Below are 22,619 nucleotides of genomic sequence, written 5' to 3'. Positions count from 1 at the left end.
AGCCTTAAAAACCACATGAGAGTTCACACCGGAGAGAAGCCTTACACGTGCGATCAGTGTGGAAAGAGCTACACACGAAGCAAGACCTTAAGGGATCACATGAGGATTCACACTGGAGAAAGACCTTACACATGTAATCAGTGTGGAAAAAGTTACATACGAAGCAAGACCTTAAGGGATCACATGAGAATTCACACTGGAGAAAGGCCTTACACATGTAATCAGTGTGGAAAGAGTTTCATACATAAAGTAACCCTTAATTTACACATGAAAATTCACTTAAGAGAGAACCATTTTATATGCCATCAATGTGGAAAGAGTTTCAAAGACATAGCACGCCTTAACAGGCATGTAATTATTCACTCCGGAGAGAAGCCCTTCAAATGCCACCAATGTGGAAAGGGTTTTCAAATAAGTAACAACCTTAAGGCACACATGAGATGTCACACAGAGGAGAAGCCTTTCAAGTGCCATCAATGTGGAAAGTGTTTAAAACATGAAACATCCCTGAACTACCACATGAGACTTCACACTGGAGAGAGGCCTTTCACCTGCCCTCAGTGTGGAAAGAGTTTCATTCTTGAAGGACAACTCAGTCGTCACATGAGATATATTCACACCGACGAGAAGCCTTTCGTGTGCCATTACTGTGGAAGGATTTGTGAAAGCAAATCAAACCTCAAGATTCACATACAAATTCACACTGGAGAGAAGCCTTTCTCCTGCCCTCAGTGTGGAAAGAGTTTCATACATAAAGGACTCCTTAATTATCACATGAAACTTCACACTGGAGAAAAGCCTTTCAGTTGCCATCTGTGTAGTATGAGTTTCAGATATAAAGGACTTCTTAATGGTCACATGAGAAGTGTGCACACCAATGAGAAGCCTTTTACCTGCCATCACTGTGGAAGGATTTGTGAAAGCAAATCAAAACTTCAGATTCACATGCGGATTCACACTGGAGAAAGGCCTTTCTCCTGCCCTTGTGGAAAAAGTTTCGCACTTAAAGGAAACCTCACGGCTCACATGAGACTTCACACTGGAGACAGGCCTTACATGTGTGTTCAGTGTGAGAAGAGTTTTGCTTATCTAAGACAGCTTAAAAGTCATTTGCAAACTCATTTTGGAGAGAAATCACAGTGTTCTGAGTGTGGCAAGAGGTTTACAAAGATGAGCAATTTCCAAAATCATCTGCGCATTCACTCTGGACTAAGGCCATTTAATTGTAGTCAGTGTAATAAAACATTTAGTTTGCCTTCACACTTAGAGATACACCTGAAAATTCATGCAGACAAAAGACCCTATTTGTGTTCTCGGTGTGGAAAGAGTTTTAAATGGCTCTGCAATTTAAGATCGCATCGGAGATTTCATCTCTGCGTGAAACCTAATTCAAGAGAAAACTACTTGAAACGAAAGAAACAAATCCATACGGGAGAAAAACCTGACATCGTAACAAGTGACTTTCATGGGGGTTATGTAATGGCGCCTTAATTGTGTTAAACAAAGTTGTTGTGCTACAAAATGTCATGGGTGGACATTTCCAATACTGTTGTGGTGGAGGTACTGTATCACTGTTTTTCATTTTGTATCGAAGAGTAAATAGTCTTACTTAGCCATGGCTCATCTATAGGTGCAAATGGGGAAGTGCCCCATTAAAAAATTCATCCACTTGAAGACTTGGGGCAAGATTTACAAAAAAGTGCAGATGGGAGTGGAAAGTTCAGTGTGTGATCTACTGACGACAGGCAAATTAAAGAACACAGACACAGCCAGATAATTTCCATAATGACCAGCGCAATCTACCAGTTAGCGTCTGGTTTAAGAAGTAAATAATGTAAACTGATTAGCAAACACCAGTAAATTGATTAGCGCCAAACCTTAAATCACCTTGCATGATTCATTTAAATACTCTCCTCCCATAAATGTTGTGTCATGTTCCTGGAAGGGAAACTCCTACATATGCATATGCAATAAGGTCGCCTTTTCAGCGTCTTTAGTAAATCCTGACAGTAGATTTTTAACGCCAAAAGAGGGTTAGCTGTTAGTAAATCTGGCCCATAGACTTCTAACTTGAGTTTCTAGACTATTTTAAGTCATAAACTGAAATGGATGTATTACAATGTCATGTATGGCTTCAGTTTAGTCTGCATCAGTTCAGCAACTAGTAAGTCTGATTGTGAACTCGTTTAGTGTTCTTTAACAGGAGGCAGGAGGATGTGTGGAGTAGTGTACTAAATTAGTGAATGTGTAAATCCTTTAGTTTAAAAGTGCTCATGTTAAGAGAGGCTGCTCACTGTAGAGCCAGTGGGTGGAGCTAGAGTGGAGCCTTCTCTGGATGTAATGGGTGAAGCTAGAAGTTCCAACCACACCCTAACCCTACCCATAACCCTATCCCTAGTCTCAGCCGCAGACGTCACGCCCACAGACTGTTGGCTGAACGTTTGATGCATATGGCATACAAAATGGGAAACACTTCAGGTGTTTCGAAGTCATCATTTGATTGGTTGAATTCTCCAGGATTTGAGTCTAGACCTTCTGTCATCAGTCTGAAGGTCTGGCTACGCGAGACTATCCTATCCCTAAACATAAATATGTCAAGCTCCACCCATTACATCCAGAGAGGGGGAGCTGGACGTCATTTGGCTCTGTGAGCATTACTTGCATGTGAATAGCTTGTAAACAATTTGGTTGTGTTTGTTTTATATTGGTTGCGTCTATATGGCTTTATTTTTCTCTCTTCCGATTTCCTAACATTCTATATCAACATTAGAACAGAATAAATACTAGGCTACATTAAGGTCATTTTAAAACAACATTTTATGTGTGTGTAGGTTATGTATAGCCTGTCAATCAATATTAGAGTGCCACCCTCAGGATGAGTTAAGCAAGGACAACAAGACATCTGCCTGTGTGCTCAGCGATTACAATGTAAAATGTACATCACATGTTAATCACAATTATATATTAATTATATAATGTTGAGCCAGTGACTGACTCGCCTGTTCAGGAGCCACTATACTAATGAGTGAATTTTACATATCCTTACTGTGCAAGGGATTAATCTTGTAGCTAATGAAATGGTTATTTCACCCAAAAATTAAAATTATCCCATGATTTACTCACCCTCAAGCCAAGGTGTATATGACATTCTTCTTTCAGACAAATACAATCGGAGTTGCATTTAAAAATGTCCTGGCTAATCCAATCATTATAATGGCAAAACCAATTTGAAGCCCAAAAAAGTGCATCCATCCATTATAAAAGTAATCTACACGGCTCTGTAGGGTTAATAAAGGCCTTCTGAAGCGAATCGATGGGTTTGTGTTAGAAAAATATCCATATTTAACACGTTATAAAGTAAAACATCTAGCTTCCGCCAGACCACCTTCCGAAATTCAACTTACGAAAAAAGCGCAACTGGCGAGATGTTGGACGTAGCGCAAGTGTTTTGAACTGTGAGGCATTACACTTTCTTTGTAAGTTGAATACGGAAGGCGGTCTGCCGGAAGCTAGATATTTTACTTTATAAAGTTATAAATATGGATATTTTTCTAACACAAACCCATCGATTCACGTTAGAAGGCCTTTATTAACCCCAACACCCATCCCCCCGGCTGTCTATATATGCTTGTGTTTTAATTGACAAAGCCACTGTTTGATTTGATTTTGAGCAAGGCTTGAAAATTGCTTTCTACCACAAAAATCCTTCATGTCACTTTTGTATTTTTACTCTTTTTGCATGTATGTAAAAAAAATTCAATGTGTTGTATTTTCTACTTTTATAACCTATCAATATAACAAAAATTGTATGTAGGCCTATATGAACTTATCTGGCGAATCAGAAAAAGGTGTCAGGTTTAAAATAAACATGACTTGGAGTTTCAGTCATTAACGGGCAAGACTTTGGAACAATGGTTAAAATAAACTATATTGCAGAAGTAGAACTGCAGGAAAAGTTTAATGAGTTGTGGCAATTGTTATTTGCACTGAGCATATTGTGTCAACAATATATCCTTAAAGGGATAGTTCACCCAAAAATGAAAATTCTGTAATCATTTACTCACCCTCAAGTTGTTCCAAACTGTATGAATTTCTTTGTTCTGCTGAACACAATACTTGCAAGAATGTTTGTAACCAAGCAGATCTCGGCAGCCATTGACTACCATAGTGGGGGAAAAAATACTATGGTAGTCCATGGCTGCCGAGATCTGCTTGGTTACAAACATTCTTCCAAGTATCTTCCTTTGTGTTCAGCAGAACAAATAAATTCATACAGATTTGGAACAACTTGAGGGCAGGCATGTACTGGCCATAGAGATTACCAGGACTTTCCCGGTGGGCCGGTCGAGTAGTGGGCCGATCAGTGAAGGGAGGGAGATCCCAACTCCACTATTTTAGATGCTGTGTTTAAAATTCAGCGCATTGGTAGTTGCAAAAGACAAATGTGTGACGACATGGCGCTATCCGATGACGCTGCCACTCTATCAAGTGATATAGAGTGCAAGTGCCATTTCCGCCAAATCCATTCAGATTTGACTCAGAATTTTGTTATACAGTCATGTGGTAAATCTATTTGTAGCGAAAAAGTCACAACCATGTAAACTACATGACGAGGTAAATTGTCAACCCAGCACCAGCTTATTATAGCCTAATTTACTAGTGTAACTGACATTCTCATTTAGGTTCATATTCCAGGACATTACAGATTCAGTACATCTCTACTTAAAGAAAGTGTTTTCTTTTTTACTGAGACATTTTTACATGTTTACAAACATTTGTTAATTTTTACTAATATTTAATATTATGACATTTAACAAATCATTAAAAAAGTAATCTTTTAAAGCTGCAAAAAATATTTTTTTTTAATTACAAAAAATTTATTTGATGTGATATGATATGAGCTAAGTAGTGTTGTAGTCAAAAACACCTAATCCGAGACCAAGTCGAGACCAAGACCAATGTTTGTTGAGACCAAGACTTTGAGGGGTTGAGACCAAGACCAGCCCTCCTTAAATTCATAGAGATCCACATTACCGCCTGAGAAATTACTTATTTTACATCAATAAATATAATTAGGAAAAGACACTATATAGAGCTGTTACCAATCAAATGAAATCATTAACAGCAAAATTCATCTTTGCACTGCAGTGGTGGTGGTGGTACAGAAGATGGATCTGAATTGGTAAATTGCAAATGCATAAATAACGTTGAGAATAATGTTTTAAAAAATATATATTGAATGTTTGTATAAAAGCAATATCATGTTTGCAGTCATACTCAAATTTGTGAAAACGCCTCTCTTGCTCTTGTGATGTTGCTTACTTATATCACGTTAAAATATAAAAATACAGATCTCATACAAGTACTTTTTTGCAACAATATCTTGAATTTTATGCGCATGTGTATTAATTTGGTGACTTTTTTTTTTTACACAATCCCTCATTAATTTCTGAAATAGCACAACAAATAAATCAAATTAGAAATAGGCATCTGAAGCAGTAAGTTTTACATCCAATCACAGTAAAGATGAATCAGAGAATGCACCGGCAATTTAGTGATATCTTCGCAGTTGTGGTCTTGAAACAAAATCCGAGTCCTCTAAGTCTGAGACCGAGACAAGCTGGTTAACGACCATTCTCGAGTACTACAATAGAGCCAAGCGATCGTTTGATTAAATCACCGTTGGTAGTGCGATTTAATGCTTTTTTTTTTCAGTTGGTCTGAACAATAGTAGCAGACATGTACCTACTTGTTCAGATGACATTTTCTGGTGAAAATTCTTATTTTGTTCGTACTTCCAAGACATAGAATCTGTGATTCTGAAGTTTGAAACATGCCATAAGCCGGTTTAGCTCCACGTAGGTATTTTATTTATCTAACATGCCAGGCATGAATCTGTGGGCGGGGCTACAGAATTATCTTCTTCGGTTAAGGCGGCGTTTCAATGCACTCTGGCGTCACAGGGACGCACATTCGCAGATCGATCGTTTGCTGAGCCAGCTGTCATTTAAAGCTTTTCTTTGACTAACAAGGAAGTTTTCAGCTCTGAAACTTACAGGATATTTTTAAATTACCATGACCTTTTATACATATATATCAAAGTTGATTTCTCAATTCATGACCCCTTTAAAGCAAAGCATGCCTAGAAAAGTTGTGGGTGCTAACAGGAATGTGACTTTAAAGAGTCCTGCACAAATAAAAAATAAACTGAATATATAAAACCGATAAAACAGATTACTGACATTTAGTTTATGGAGCTAACTGCCAAATGCCTACAACACTAATCAATGACCCATAGACATTTGTTAAACACTTATGCATCTCTCATTCCACTGCACACAAACGTATTCACTTCTGAAAATTCTATGTATTGCAGCACAATCCATTATGTTATGTAATATATAGTGTGGGCCTATTTAAGCAACACATTTTTATAGTACAGGGCTGTAAATGTTATTGTAAGAGCTTTGAATGAAGTGAATAGTTACAATCCATTGTTACAAAACCTGCAAGTGTGGCCAGATTAAGAAATGTTCCAACCAAAACAGTACACGCAAGTACCATAACAATACCGTAGACCTGTAAACACAATAGAAATATTAATATATTATTATTATTATTATTATATGTAATAAACTACTTAATAATCATGTACCAAAGTATAACAGTACTGATATCACTGTATCATGTTGAGATTGTGTGGGAGGAAAATATTTGGTGTATTTGTGACATAAGGTTGACACACCAATTGTTATCATAAGAGTATGCTTTAATTTAAATATCTTATAAATATTCTGGTGTCCGAGACCCTGAGATCAGTTTCTGCCTAGTAGAGTTATTTTACCATAGATCAAGTTAAGACTGGAAAGTGAGCAAACAGGCTTGTAAAATTATACTTCAAAAGTTATTCCCAGGGTACCCAGAGGCTCATGGCATTCTTGAATCGGGCACTCTATAGCAGCAAAGAGTTTACCTCAACTTGACTTTGCCAAAGAGTTTAGATTTAGCCCAAGTCTGTGACTGGCTACCCACTGGTAGCTGTCAGTCACTATATTGCATAAATAGAAAGTCAGTTAATGGATTTTTAAAGTCGGAATGAAATGGAAGTTGCAATCTTTTCTTCCTTATTGTGATGTACAGCTCTGGAAAAAATTAAGAGACCACTTAATATTGATTTCTCAATGTTAAGTGGTCTCTTAATTTTTTCCAGAGCTGTATATCTGAGTAAAACGGCTTCTTGAACAAAAAAAAAAAAAAAATGGTAACACTTTAGAATAATGGTCCGTCATTAATAGGTAGGCTACATGCAGGAAGTAATGCAGGACTAATGAGTAGTACATTAACACTTCAGCTACTACTACAAACGAATATAGAAATAAACTTAACTAATCAGTAAGTAATATCGAATTTAGGAGATAATACCTTGTTAAGTAATCAATACTTACTGAATGAGATTAGCCTCATTACTAACTATTAACTAACAGACAAATTATTATAAAGAACATTATTGTGTGTCTGAGACCTAATCAATCATCTTTTTTACTCTGAATAAATTCATGAAAATGCATAGTACTCAAGGGTTACCTGGTCACTATGCAGGAACTGCTAGGGATCTGGACCATTATTTTAAAGTGGAAAAGATGGGTTTTCACTTTAAAATAATGGTCCATCACTAAGAGTGGCTAGGTAATTGAGTAATTACTGATGAATTTTACTTTATTCAGAGTAAAGGACAATCTTCAAGAACTACTAGTGATCAGGACCATTATTTTAAAGTGAAAAATTGATGTTTTTTCCACCTGCTGGTCAAAGAGTGTAAAACAAGCAGATACATTACAGATGACCTAATGTGATCTGTGGATGTGATATGTATTTTTTGTCAGTTACAGTTTATTTTATTCGCTTTGGTACTATTTTCACAAGCAAGGTATACATTTTCAAAACTCATAGTGCTAAAATCCCAACAGATCATCAAAAGTGCACTTTTTTCAAACATTTCAGCATATTTTCTATTGTGTTAGTACAATACACAAAAACACAAAGTATCCTTTTCACTACACAAAATAAGTGTTTCATCTTTATAAATGTTTCATTCACAGAAACTAGGTGGGACAGCAATATTTGCAATTTGTGAATAGAGCAGAATAGAATAAGATAGTGGAAATAGTCAATGACGGTGTAACATCAGACTGATCAGAAATCAGAAGAAGGGAGACAGATGGTAAATATAGCATTTTACATTACAGCCATGTGATACTGAAAACAGATTACCATGGTAGAGACTGTCACATTACTGTAACTCACCCTTATAAAGCTCAACTACAGTAGATTCAGTCATATGGTACACTCTAAAAAAAAAAAGGTTCTATATGGCACTAAAAGTGGTTCTTTGTCGTAATCATATGGGAACCACTTTTGGTGCTATATAGCACCATCTCTTAACATGTTTTGTATATGGTAGCGATACTATATAGCACCTTAGTCAGTGGTGCTAGCACTGATGCACCATTGATGCAATTTAATTCACAGAAATTCAATTTGGCCAACTAAAAAATGTAGATGTGATCAGTCACTAAAAAATTTCAATTGGAGATCTGATTTATTTTTACAGTGTAATCATGCCTTAATAAAAAAAACATTAATGGTTGCATCTTGAGACAAAACAATTGCACTGACATATTTTAAGATATGCTTTCAGTTAAAACACCTTAAGCCTTTTCTGTTAAACCGGGGGTATGTTTCATAAACATGTAGGTTCTTAATTGTGCTTCATTAGAAGCGCTTTTGACTTTAAATCTTGAAAAAATAAACTTCTTTAAACTATTGAATCTATGTTAAAACATTTATGACATTCTGTCATCTTGACTCTGGCTTTTTTTTATCAGATTTGCATGACAAAAGTTTGGAATCACTATGATTAAAATGTTAACTTTTATTCAGCAAGAATGCATTATATTGGTAAAAAAATTACAGTAAAGACATAATGTTACAAATGATTTATATTTTAAATAAATACTGTTCTTCTGAACTTCCTATTCATAAAGAATCCAGAAAACAGATGGCTGTATAATGGTTTCCACACACTTCATTAAGCAGCACAACCATTTTCAAATGTGATAATAATAAGAAATGTTTCTTGAGCAGAAAATTAATTGTAGGCCTATTAGAATGATTTCTGAAGGGTCGGGACTCATGTGACACTGAAGACTGTAGCTCTGCCATCACAAGATTAAAAAATAAATACTAATAGCCTAATAATAATAATTAAAGGTTGGTAAAAATATTTCACAACATTACTGTTTTGTTTTTTTATCAGGTAAATGCAGCCTTGGTGAACATAAAAATCAAGACATTTGAACAGTATTATTAACCTATTAGAATAGAATAAATAGAATAGAATAGAATAGAATATACTTTATTGTCCTGTTCCTGGGAAATTTGTCTTAGACATCATGACACGGACAGTATACAATACAACACAATACATACATAAAAAGCCTACATTCTAATATATGAAATACAGCATATGTCTCAGACATAAGATTCCCCATTTAAAATTTTGACCGCAGTTGGCACACAATAATTTTTGTAACGATTTGACTTACACTTCAAAGCCCTAAATCGTCACCTTGATGGTAACAAATTAAAATTCATGTGTAAAATGTGTGTGTCACCAGCAAAAAAATTTTTAGCTTACTTAAAAATATATGCCTCGTATAGCCTACAGCTCTTGTATGGTTCGTTTATCCTCCAACCCTATACTTTTTTGAGCTGTGTGTAGCCTACACACTGTTAAAATTACAGGTTTTTGAGATGTACAAAATCAATCCAAGAAAAATAAAGGTGTCTTTTTCCACCTTTAAATTAATATCGAAAGGAACAAAACTGATGTAACAAATATAACCTTTTAATGAAAAAAAAATTAAACAAAATAAAAAAAGATATCAGCATCCACTATAAGCAGAAGACATGTAAAAAGCAGTCATTAATACCTCATAAAGCCTTTAGTATTATATAATATTACATTATCTGGAATTGTATATAAACATATCTTGGGATGGTGGTTTTCATAGCATAACCCAAATGGCCTAAATTGGTAATAGCAGGGAATTCTACAGCTATTATAATATAGGGCCATAAATGGGCTCATATTTCATTTTGTTTCTTGCTCCAAAGCTGAAAATAAATAAATAAATAGAATGTTAGAATATTATGCTGTGATTTTAAATTATTTTGTTTCTAAATATGAAAAATACAAAATAAATGTTTTATGGTAAATTTATTTCATGCATTTCTGTTCAACTCTAAGGAGCTTACCTGAAGCAGGCAAATATTCACTTTGATGTGAAGAACTGGAGCCTAATCCTGAAAAAGATTACCATAAAGGTGAACTTTTTTTTTTGCCTCAGATGCAATAAACTTTACTAGATTGCTTTTCTCTAAATACATTAAGAATAAAAACATTTACCAGCAGCACATCTCTTCCTCCATATGATGAGTGCAGTTATAATGAGAACCGCCACACACATTAACACCAACACACTGATAACTACAGACAGAGCAGAAGAACCAAAGTCCAATTTTTCCAGATCCTCATCTGTGGTAAAAACCAAAGTAAATCAGTCAGAAAACAAATATTTCAACTTTTAAGATTTATATTTTGACACATATGAAGAAACAACAGATTGGCACTGTTGTGTTAGATGCTTTGTTTTGGTTTGTTTTTTAAACTTAAAGTGCCCCTCTTATGCCAGTTTATAGGTTCCTCATTTTGTATTGGAGACCTACAATAAGTTTACATGTATCCAAGGTCAAAAAACTCCTTAATATTCTAATAATACATTGTACATCACCTTTTTTTGTCAAAGAGTCTAATAAGAAATTATTAGTTTGAAGATTCAGTCTCTCGAAACCCCTCGTTTCCGCCAGTTATCCAACTATGACGACTTCCCCTTCTGAGAACCTCGAGAATGTGAAAAGGGTCTATTGTCCATGTATTTAAAATTGTTCTGATTGTTTTTAAAATATATATATATATTTCTTTACCAAACATAATGTCCAGTTTGTTGTCCAGGTTGAGGTATTTTGCTGTGCAGTTGTATTTATGTTCCTTAAGTAGTTCTTCTGCGCTGATCACCAAACTCTTCCTCATCTGGTAAGTTCCGTCTCCGTTGGGCAGAATCTCTCCTCCTGTGATCTGATGAGCATCCACAGAATGACCATCTCTGAACAGGGTCAGGTTAATGTGACGGGGGTAAAAACCAGTGGCCAGACAGCTGATCTGAAGCCCTTGAGAGTCTGGGAGTGTCTTCTTAAGGATTCTGACTCTGGGTTTCACTTTAGAAAGGAATGTTAAAAATAGTGGATAGTATTACTGTGACAATACTAATGGATTCAATGCATCAGCCATTTATGCATATGGTAATATGATTTATTTTAAAGCATCCCAAATATTTAGTCTTTACTGTCAGTCCTGCTTTTTTACTTTATGGTCATATTCTCAGTTACATTTTAAATAAATATTTAAACTTGGAATGAAAAATGTGACAGCATGCAAGCTCCAATTAAGACAATATACACTGCTCAGGCATAATACTATAACCACCTTCCAAATATTGTATTCTGGTCCCTCTTTTGCTGCCAAAACAGCCCTGACCCGTCGAGTCATGGTCTCCCCTAGACCCCTGAAGGTGTGCTGTGGTATCTGGCACCAAGATGTTAGCAGCAGATCCTTTAAGTCCTGTAAGTTGCGAGGTGGGGCCTCCATAGATCGGACTTGTTTGTTCAGCACATCCCACAGATGCTCAATTGGATTGAGATCTGAAGAATTTGAAGGCCAAGTCAACACCTCTAACTCGTCGTGGTGCTCCTCAAACCATTTCTGAACCATTTTTGCTTTGTGGCAGGGCACAATATCCTGCTAAAAGCGGCCACAGCCAACAGAGAATACCGTTTGTATGAAAGGGTGTACATTGTCTGCAACAATGCTTAGGTAGGTGGTACGTGTCAAAGTAACATCTACATGGATGGCAGGATACAAATTTTCCCAGCAGAACATTGCCCAAAGCAATACATTGCCTCTCCTGGCTTGCCTTCTTCCCATAGTGCATCCTGGTTCCACAGGTAAGCGACGCTCACACACCCGGCAATCCTCGTGATGTAAAAGAAAACGTGATTCATCAGACCAGGCCACCTTCTTCCATTGCTCCGTGGTCCAGTTCTAATGCTCACGTGCCCACTGTTGGCACTTTCGGCGGGGGACGGGTCCCCAGGGGTTCACCACCTAACACTGACTGGTCTGCGCAAACAAACTGCGCTGTGCACATATGTATTCTGACACCTTTCTATCAGACCCAGCATTAAACTCTTGAGCAATTTGAGCTACAGTAGTCATACAGTATACAGTAGTCAGTACAGTGGTCATTATGTTATGCCTGATCAGTGTATATAACAACTCTTGTGCTATAATCAAAGTCTTCTGAAAAAATAGGCTATGGTAACTTTATATGAGGAACAGACTTAAATTAGTTCATAAGTTACTGAAACTCCTGCCCTTAACAATAGCTTTCATATCTCGTTTGTCTGTACTGTACGGAAAAGAATAAAGTACTGAAACAACTTCTCCTGGAATCCAAATTTTTAGGGGGAAACTATTATTTCAATAAAACTAAAGGCCTGTTCACACCAAGGACGATAACTATAATGATAAAGTTCTAAAAATCATTCTAAATAAAAAAGAATAGCAGAGTTCAAACCATGTAGCCTATAATGTTAAAGGCACAGAGAAAATAATCACTTTTCAGAATTTTTTTTCCCCCAGTTGATGACACTAAAAATGCTGACCGTCATTCAAAATCCATCCTGCTTTAAAGAGCGCAAGCATTTAAAGCAGCAGATAAACTGCAGCGTGTGCTTAGAATAAACAAAACGATGCAGTCCGTAGGTGTGGACGCTAATATAGTTATCGTTCTTGGTGTGAACGGGCCTTAAAGTGATATTTCACCCAAAAATTTTAATTAGCCCATGATTTACTCACCCTCAAGCCATCCTGATGCAGATGAATACAACCAGAGTTATATTAAAAAATGTCTGGGCTCTTCCGAGCTTTATAATGGCAGTGAATAGGCTAAAAAAGTGCATCCATCCATCATAAAAGTACTCCACTCTCACTTTTTTGGCCTTCAAAATCTAGACCCCCATTCACTGCCATTATAAAGCTTGGAAGAGCCAGGACATTGACTTAGGATAGCTTGAGGGTAAGTAAATTGGGTAATTTTCACTTTTGGGTGAACTAACTCTGAACTAAGTCTGACTCACCTTTTCGCATCACAGTGTTCTTTTCTTTTTCCAGGAATTTCCGCAAAGTTTTCATGCAAACAGGATGATAAACATGTTCATACTCAAATTTCACTTGAAGCAATTCCATTTCACCCAAGCCTTTTATTCGCATCCATGGTAAATTCATTTGCATAGTTCTATTTACCACATCAAAGGTGAACGCTTCAGTATTTTGCCCATTGAAAGCATCCCATGAAAGAAATAAACCTGGCTGATCATTGTCAAGCAATTCACATCCTACACGTTTCTGATAAACATGAAAACCTTAAAATGGATGGGGAAAAATGTAATAACAGATTACTCTTCACTGACATTGAGAAAATACACATTGACACTTTTTATGAACAACAGAACATCTCAGCTAACAAAAAATATGTTTTGCTAACGTCCCCGTTGTTATGAAAACATTATTTCTGAATGTTCTCTGAATGTTCAAAATGCTTGGTTATGCAAATGTTAAAGAAACATTCTATTTCATCATTCTGCGAACATAATGGGAACGTACTTATGAATGCACTCTGAACATTCACGAACCTTTAAAAGTCTCAGTTAAAAAATGTTAGATGAACGTCCAACTAATGCGTTTCACAAAAGAAATTCCATGCGCAATGTATAAATAATGTTTTTATGCTAAAATGTTTAGAACATTATTAAATATAACTTTAAATGAACATCATATTGACATTGCTGGAAGAACATCTGTTCATAACTTTGAGAGAACCTTGTCAGAATATTAGCCAAAATTCTGAGAAAGTTCCTTGTTAGCTGGGATGTTGCTTCTTCAGATCATATTGTTATCTAACATTTATCAGAGACTAAACTAAGATGTGTTGTCAGAAATCTATCAAAAATATCAGAGTATTTTTAATTTTTTTGTTTTTGAAATAACAAATATGCTGCAATACAAACATATACAGGGGATTGCTGGTAATACAAAAATTTAGGCTTGGACTTACCATCAGTGAGATTTTGGTGGTCCTTAAGATAAAATGTTCGATCTTTCATGATCTCCTCAATTTCTTTTAATATACTATGACCAGAATCATTGTCATCATTTGAATTATTTTGACTCCGGTGGACAGATTTCTTTGATATTGAGTCATAATACATCACTTGCACATCATCTAACATCAGCACAACAGTGAACTCAGGAAACTGCGACTGTCCAACAATATATGTGGCGAAAACCATCAGTGAGTGAGAACCTGTGGAAGCATCCAAAAGGATAACACTGCTAAATAAAACATTTTCTGACAGATTCTTAACTTTTGCTATTCTATGAGTAATAGAGTGCTATAGTCAGACTCCAGAAGTAAAAACGGTTCTCTGGGTGTGTGTTCACGGTGTGTGTGTGTGCACTTGGATGGGTTAAATGCAGAGCACAAATTCCAAGTATGGGTCACCATACTTGGCCACACTTGGTCACTTCACTTCACTTCACTATTGAAAGTCCTATACTGTGAGCTACGATGTTGTTAATCGATGGGATTTGCTTCTGCTGAAGACTTCAGTCTGCATTATTTAATTTTTTTTATTGTGTTTAACAGCAGAATTCCTACATTACCCATGATGGAGAAAATTGCACCAATCAGAAAGTCAAACAATGCAAAAGATCTTGTTAGCTTTTTTTTTTTTAAATAGCAGGAAAGGCCTAATTATAAATCATTGTAGTAGCCTATTTGAGTATCAGTGGTGGACGAGGTACACAAATCATGTACCTCCCCAGAAGTATGCTCTGCAACCACAGAAAAAAGATGTTTTCACAACATAACAGCATTTTCATCATAAGCCCAGGCCCGTTAGTGGCATTAATAGAAGTCCATCAATCACACCTTTGTGCCTTGTTGCAGACTCAATTGAGTGTATACGTTTTTTATACGCAGTTTGGCATTTCCGTCCAGCATTTTTTTAATGCGATACCCTAAAACGTGCATAAAAATAGGTGGTTGGAAACATAGCTATTGACCCATTTCATAAAGATAGTCACTTGCTTCATTCCTGAATGAATCAGCCGTTTTGAACAAATTAATTAATAATTTATTAAAACAGTGACTTGTTGCCAGTTATATGTCATATGTCCAAGTATAATGTCATTTTTTCCCCAAAATTTCATATTTCTATATTCAATATATATTTTTATTTAAAACATTAATCTTATTGCATTATTTATGCATTTGTAAACAGTATGTGATGACACATTGAAAAGGGTTTGGGATTATTTTTCAGTTTTTATCCTGGCTTCAATGTATCCTGCAAAGTGTTCTTCTTTTTGGTGTTATAGAAATGGCCACTCTAATGTTAAACGGCGACAGTAATATCCAGCGATGCAAACTGCTCACCTCTGGCAAATTTCTCCATAGGTGGACAAATACTAACCACTAGAAAGACGCACCATAAAGACACATGCGTTACGTTACAAGTTCAGCTTTGATTGATATTAAATTGTCCCTGTATGGAAAACAGTTGTGTACAAATTCTTCAAAATTGCATTTGCAATGTACACCAGGAAAAATTGGACAAATTATAACAAAGAAGTCTGACTCATTTATTAATTGTAATAAGCACAAAATACCTTTTATTTATTTCTAAGTTCGTTTTTATATTAGTATTTATATTTTTAAGTTAGTAAGTGGTGTTAAAAATTGCTTTGCGCAAAATGAGCCAATGTGTTATCTGTGGTGTGTTGCAGACTGCATGGGCCACTCTGTGCTAGAAAGTCCAGAGCCACTTTTTATCTTTCCACCAGATTCAGGAAGTTATGTGCAGAATCTGGGTTTAGTGTCTGCTGGTGCCTGTGCTAGAAAGGCAGTAAACATCACATGCCACCAATGTTGTCAGAGTTGCACCCTTCCAAAAATTGTTTACTTCCCTCTCTCTCCTCTGCCTTATGTTCTAAAATGAATTAGTGACACTGTAGATAAATAAATAATCAAAATCTGCTACTCAAAAAAAGCAAAAGGATGCCAAGAGTACATAGTAGAAATAATAAATAACAAAATTGTTTTCTAAGAAATATGACCCAGTTTCACAGACAATGCTTAGATTGAGCCAGGGGTAGGCCTTTGTTCAATTGGGGCATTTAAGTTGCTTTTATAAATGTGCTGTAGAAAAAAAAAAAAAAAAAAAAAAAAAAAAAACATTACTGTTGTGCATCTTGAGACAAAACAATGCCACTGATTTTTCACTCATTTTAAGATGTGTCAGTGCAAGTTGCTTACAGTTCAGACAGCTCAAACATGCATTTTAGGGACTAAGCTTAAGTATGTGAAACCGTCCAAATGAGTGTCAAATAAATCTTAGTAACAGATATTTCACAGGTTCTATATATATAGCCTATATATATATATATATAGCCTATATATATATATATATATATATATATATATATATATATATATATATATATATATATATATATATATATATATATATATATATATATATATATATATATATATATATATATATATATATATATATATATATATATATATATATATATATATATATTAGACATGTGCCGGTACACGGTAATATAACAATAATGAACATGCACGATATTGTTACCATGGGCACTTCAAAATACCGGGAATAATTATTTATTACGAATTATTTCGATTTCTTAGAATGCATTTTAAGAATACTTTCCCCATCAACCGTTTAAAATGAACAACACGTCAAAGAGGGACGTGCACTGATGTAAACAAACTCAACGTGCATGAGCACATGGCGGAATGCGTGTAGGACACACGCATTCACTCTCTGACAGCAGAGGGCGCTGACGGAACAGCAGAAATTCAGCCATTTCCCCGGTAAGCCTCGTAAACAAAAGAGTTTTCTGTATTCGCTACGTTGCTCGTCACATAACCAAATACTTAATACTTAAAGACTTAAGGCTATTCATTTTCAAACTTAAACAATTTGTATTTTAATCTGGACATGAAAACTTGATACCGGCACATGCCTAATATATATAGCCTATATATATACATATATGTGCACATGACGATTGCAAGAAAAAGAATTGACGTGAACAAACTTACTTGCTTTAACAGCTGTCAAATAAGACAAAAGAAACACAAGAGTCTGCATTCTGTCAATAAATGAATTCCCACACTTTAGCTCATGTGATTGTGTATGTTCTCACTGTTCAGGGTTACAGCCTTAACTAAAATCACAGATTGAGTCTTGAACTAATGTTTAGAATTCTTTGCTGGCTTTGCCGGCTTTGCCGGTCTTTCCAGTTTAGGTTAAAAAAAGAAACAGAAAGTGGGATATTCTATCTCCTTGCTGTTTCCCTCAAAAGGTACAAGGAGTACAATTCTTCCATGTTGATTATTTTTAGCTAGTTATCTTTAATTATTTTGTATTATTGTAATGCAGATTATATACTCAAATAGCAAGGTGACATTAATACAATGCTGAGTAAAAATTAATCCAAACCATCATTTTGGATGAGACCGACATCAATATTAAGGGCCCTATTTTAACGATCTAAGCGCATGGCGCAGGTGCACTCTTAGTCCATTGATCTGAATCCACTTTTACTAGTTTAAAGAAGGAAAAAAATGGTCTGAGCACCATTTGCATGGTCTAAAAGGGTTGTACCTTTTCTCTTAATGAGTCATGGGTGTGTTTTGGGTATAATGTGCAATAAACAAATCTCCCTTTAAAAGCCAGATGCGCTCACGCCATGGTGGATTAATTTTTGCGAGCGGAAAGACTGAAGGCTTCTAAGGGAGGAATCCTTTTATTTTTAAGATTTAAAAATGTTTGTGTGCTGCTGCGCAGAGTGTACTAGGCATTATGCACCCGCATTTAGGCGCATATTACTAATGCACTCTTTAAATAACACAAAAAATACAGGCACAGTCTTTTTCAGTTGCCTCAAAATAGCAACGTGCCAACAATGCGCCTGAACACACCTTGTTTTCAGACCAGCACATCCACTGGCGAACAGATGGGCACGAGTGACTTTGCTCTTTAAACAACGTGGCACTGGACGTGAAAATTATAACTGCGTCGGGCTGACACTAGTATAAAACACTTGAGTCGCGCCTGGGCTTACATTGCGCCATGTGTATATAGGGCCCTAAAAGTATGTTGGATCAACAATGAAATTTTGATGAAAGGCAGCAGAATATGCATAGTGGCAGTGGATAACATTTGTTGTTGATGACCTCAAGATCATGTGCACTTCTCAGTATTCTAATTCAGCTGTTCCCAACCTTGGTCCTGGTGTACCCCCAACCATTAGGGGGTGTTTACTAGGGTGCTCGATTGATTGGCTCCCGATCGCTATCGTCTGATAAACGCTTCTAAATGACTCAATTGGCGATGTCTCAATTTGCTGACCTGAAAAAATGATCTCATGCTGACGACGTTGATGCATAAAGGCATGCACATGATTGCAGAGGTGCCGTCTCAATCTCTGTTTGGTGTGGGTAAAATAATTATATTCCTGAAGGAGTACAATTCATACATGTTTATTAAAATAACTAGAATCATTTCATTAAAATAAAAAGGTTTTCATTTGCACATATTTAAAAAAAAAATTTGAACAGTGACTATTTTTAAACACTTCAGCACTTGCTTTTTTTAAAAAATCAAAAAAATGCTCCACCATAAAAGAGTCACCTAAGTGGGAATTCCCTCCATTTTCTGAAATTCAGGGCCTTGAGTCTGTAAAATCCTGATTGGAGGATCCCTGTAAAAAGTACAGTGTTTTGGGGGACAGAAAAAGCTACATTTTGAAAACAGGTTTCAAAGTGCAAGTTTTTGAAAACAAAATCGTTATTGTCTTAGTGTAAACTACAAAAATGCAAATTTGTGAAAATTCAGTCTATAGGCTAGTGTTTCTTTACAAAGTGACAACTACTGGCCAGGCATGCATAATATGATACAGTTTGTAGTTGTTTTCACAGATCAGTGTGAACGGGATCGTTTTGACAGTAACAGTGTGTACAATATCAGAGAACTGGAATCCGTGCATTGTCTTAAAGTGACAGCAGCCTAATGTGTAATTTTAAAGTTAATCAAACAATAAAATAACTCACTGCTCTTGACTGAATAGCTTTTGTAGCTTTAATAATGATTCATCTTTATGTAATTTATACATTGAAGATTATATGCAATGTCGTTTTACATTTGATTACTTTATTCAATTTCTATACCTGAAAAATACTGTTAGATACCTGAAAAACAGTGTTGATTTTATTTGTATCTTTATTTGATGTATAGCTGTTGTTTGTAGTTTAAATCTTTGATCTTATTTTCTTTATTTATCTTATTTGTAATACAGGCTTTCCAAAAAGATTTTAATAATTGACGTTGATAATAACATATGACATATACAAACACCAGACAAGCTTTAATTTATAGCCTGAAACATAAGGAACACAATACATTCAAAATCTTGGAATTCCTGTAGCTTCCTAAAACAAAACAAAAAACAGTAAAGATAACAAAAGCATAAAGTAGCAGTCATTTTTTATTTTAAATGTTGGAAAAGCTCATATAACTCCATATTAAAATAATGTATAATACAGTATGTGTATGCATATGGGAGACCTGACAGATCAAAAACGAATTAATATCAAAAACAAGAATAGCTTTCTTTACTAAAGTCTCATTAAGACGTGTCAGTTGATTCTAATGAGAATTCTGAACACAAGATTATTTCGAACCATTGCTTGATTTATAAAGCATATTTTAAACTACTGCTATTTTAACACGTTTTAATAAATATTTCTTCATAAAAAAATCTTATAAATCTTAAATCATAAAAAATGATAAATCTGCAAAATGTCAAATTAATGAACAACCTGTAATACATTTCTGACAAAATATAACTGTTCAATACATTTCGTTTTTCCAAGTTCAAAAATAGCCTACGCACAATTCTTCATTATAGAACATAGGTATTACTTTATAATAACATTCGTTGACATGAAAAAAACTGTTACATTATATAATGCTTCAAATAACTAAAACTGATTATAACCATTTACTCTGCCATTTCTAATCTGACTGTGTGACGTCACGATAATTTCATTTTACCAAAGACCATGGCTGCGTTCAGCCCCGACAAAACGTTGCAAAACGTTTTTTAAACGGTAACGGTGCTGCGTTGAACACCCTGTTCTGTTGACGCAAGAGTTGTAACTATGGCAGCCGAGAAGGCCATTCTTTGTGTTCTTTTTGAGGAATTTTCGGAGCCTGATAAAATCGATGTAAATACGTGTTTAATACTTCAAAATACATGCAATCACTGCCCTTACCGTCCAGAATAAATGACAACACCCCAATCACATTTATTTAACTTTTTAATCTCCTGGTAATCAATTCTAATTTAAATCATTTTATTTCTAGTTCTTACTTTTTTAATAGCTTGTATTTTCTTTCTCACTTTATATCAAGCAATTACCATATATGAAATTTGGTATATAAATAAACTTGCCTTGCAATGAAGCTAAATATATAAATAAATACATCATCATGTTGATTATATATAGGCTATATATATATATATATAAACTCTTACGACAATCATGTCTTCTAATATCTTCAATTGTTGTGTATACTGAGCTGCAGCGGACACATTTGTAAACATCTTCACTTGGACCCATTGTGTGAGCTGTCTCTTTAATACCGCGTGGTTTATATACATGTTGCTGCTGATTGGACTGACATATTTGACACACCCACCAAACGAGAAAAAACGCATCTCAAACCCGTTGCACACCGGTGCGCACCGTTTCCAGGAAACATGACGTTCAACCGGAAACCGTAGCAAAACGTTGCGCACCGGTTTGAGCGTTGAACGTGCCCCATATTTAGACTTCCTCCTTCAGCTGCGTTCATTGGGCAAAATTCCAATGTTTCCAGCCAGCATCTCAAGTGAAACTGAAAAAAAAAATGTCTGCGATCATTTCATTTTTTAATAATCAAACTGATACTTATTCATCTTTAAACCACAAAAGGACAGCAAGACTGACAAGATCATTGTTATTAAGACACTTACCGGCTGGCCTGTAGGGATGGGAAGGCATTTGAGACTTCGTTCAGTGTCTTCTCTTCGGAGAAAACCTCCATGAGCAATGCCATAGTCCTCATGTTTATAAAATCTCTCCCATGAAAAATACTTACAATACTTAAAATACTTAAAAATACAAACAATCTTGATGTGTCGGGAGTTGATGGAAATCCCACCGCCTGCAGCCACAATCTAGCTCTGTAAGCATCACTGGGGAGCCAGAGCAAACCTGTCAAATTCTTACACTTGCAACCCATACTCATTTCAGAGCCAGACTGGCATCAACTCAGTCTAAAGGAAAAGGTCACATGACAGAAAACAAAATGAAACAGATTAGTGTTTTTAGAGCTGGGCGATATGGCATTTTTCTTTCTTTCTCTACAATTTCAATTTGTTTTAAATGTTTAACTAGTCAACTTAAAAACATAACTAGTTAAAAAAAAGTTATATTTCAAGTGCACCACACCTGAAGTGATCATCATGGTGTAAATGTAAAACAAACGACTTATGCGTTAATTATCTTTGCAGAACAAATGCATGAAATATGAAGGCAAATATTGTACAAATGTATCTTAAATATATCCTATTGTTGGGGACACAGTTTTAGACCCAGAGACCAGATATGTTGAATGAAGACCAGGAGTCAAGAGTTAGATTAATTAAAGAAATTTACTGAAGAGTAGTTTGCAGTTTCATCAGCAGAAGCCAGCGTCAGAGTCTCTCGTGGAATCGCAGGCCAGACTCTAACTTACAGAGAATTTTGCCCACCAGTTATACTGGTTACAAGGACATTGATTAGGCTACATCAACAATAACAGATGGCCTATGCCTTAATTGGCTACGGAGACCTAAAAGTCTAAACATTTGTCACACATATATAGATATGCCGGAATGGCGTAGTTTAGTCAGGATGCTCGTCGCAACATCCCTTCCAGAAGGGTGAGATTGGCCTCGGACGTCGTAAAGGGCGCCTGCATGTTGGGAGGGGGGTCAGGCCCCGATCAGATAGCTCCAACAAACCTGCACAGAACTTGTGAAACGCACACACATACAAGCACTAGGGCATCACACTCTAGTTAATGTCAGGGGATTATGACCGTTTATCAAGAGAACACTCAATACCCAAACAGCGACTCCGCCATAACTATCATTCACGAGAGTGAGCCATGCATGGCTGGAGGTCAACCCAGAGCAGCTGGGGAGACTAGATTTAATACTACAAAATCATCCTCAAACTAAATATATA

General features: G+C 35.8%; 1 protein-coding gene across 1 annotated transcript; it reads right to left on the bottom strand.

Annotated features, from left to right (window-relative positions):
• Positions 1-9,400: 9,400 nt before the first annotated feature.
• On the bottom strand, positions 9,401-17,508 carry LOC307132511 (major histocompatibility complex class I-related gene protein-like). Its single transcript, XM_079826884.1, has 7 exons — positions 17,382-17,508; positions 14,295-14,543; positions 13,318-13,602; positions 11,047-11,337; positions 10,469-10,597; positions 10,318-10,365; positions 9,401-10,176 (listed from the first exon to the last, which is right to left on the bottom strand). The coding sequence occupies exons 1-7, from the start codon at positions 17,428-17,430 to the stop codon at positions 10,154-10,156; spliced, it is 1,074 nt and encodes a 357-aa protein (XP_079683010.1). The 5' UTR covers positions 17,431-17,508; the 3' UTR covers positions 9,401-10,153.
• Positions 17,509-22,619: the final 5,111 nt, after the last annotated feature.

This window comes from Gobio gobio, assembly GCF_949357685.1.
Source record: "Gobio gobio genome assembly, chromosome: 10".
Taxonomy (NCBI): Eukaryota; Metazoa; Chordata; class Actinopteri; order Cypriniformes; family Gobionidae; genus Gobio; species Gobio gobio.
This window is presented reverse-complemented; position numbering and strand designations above follow the sequence as displayed.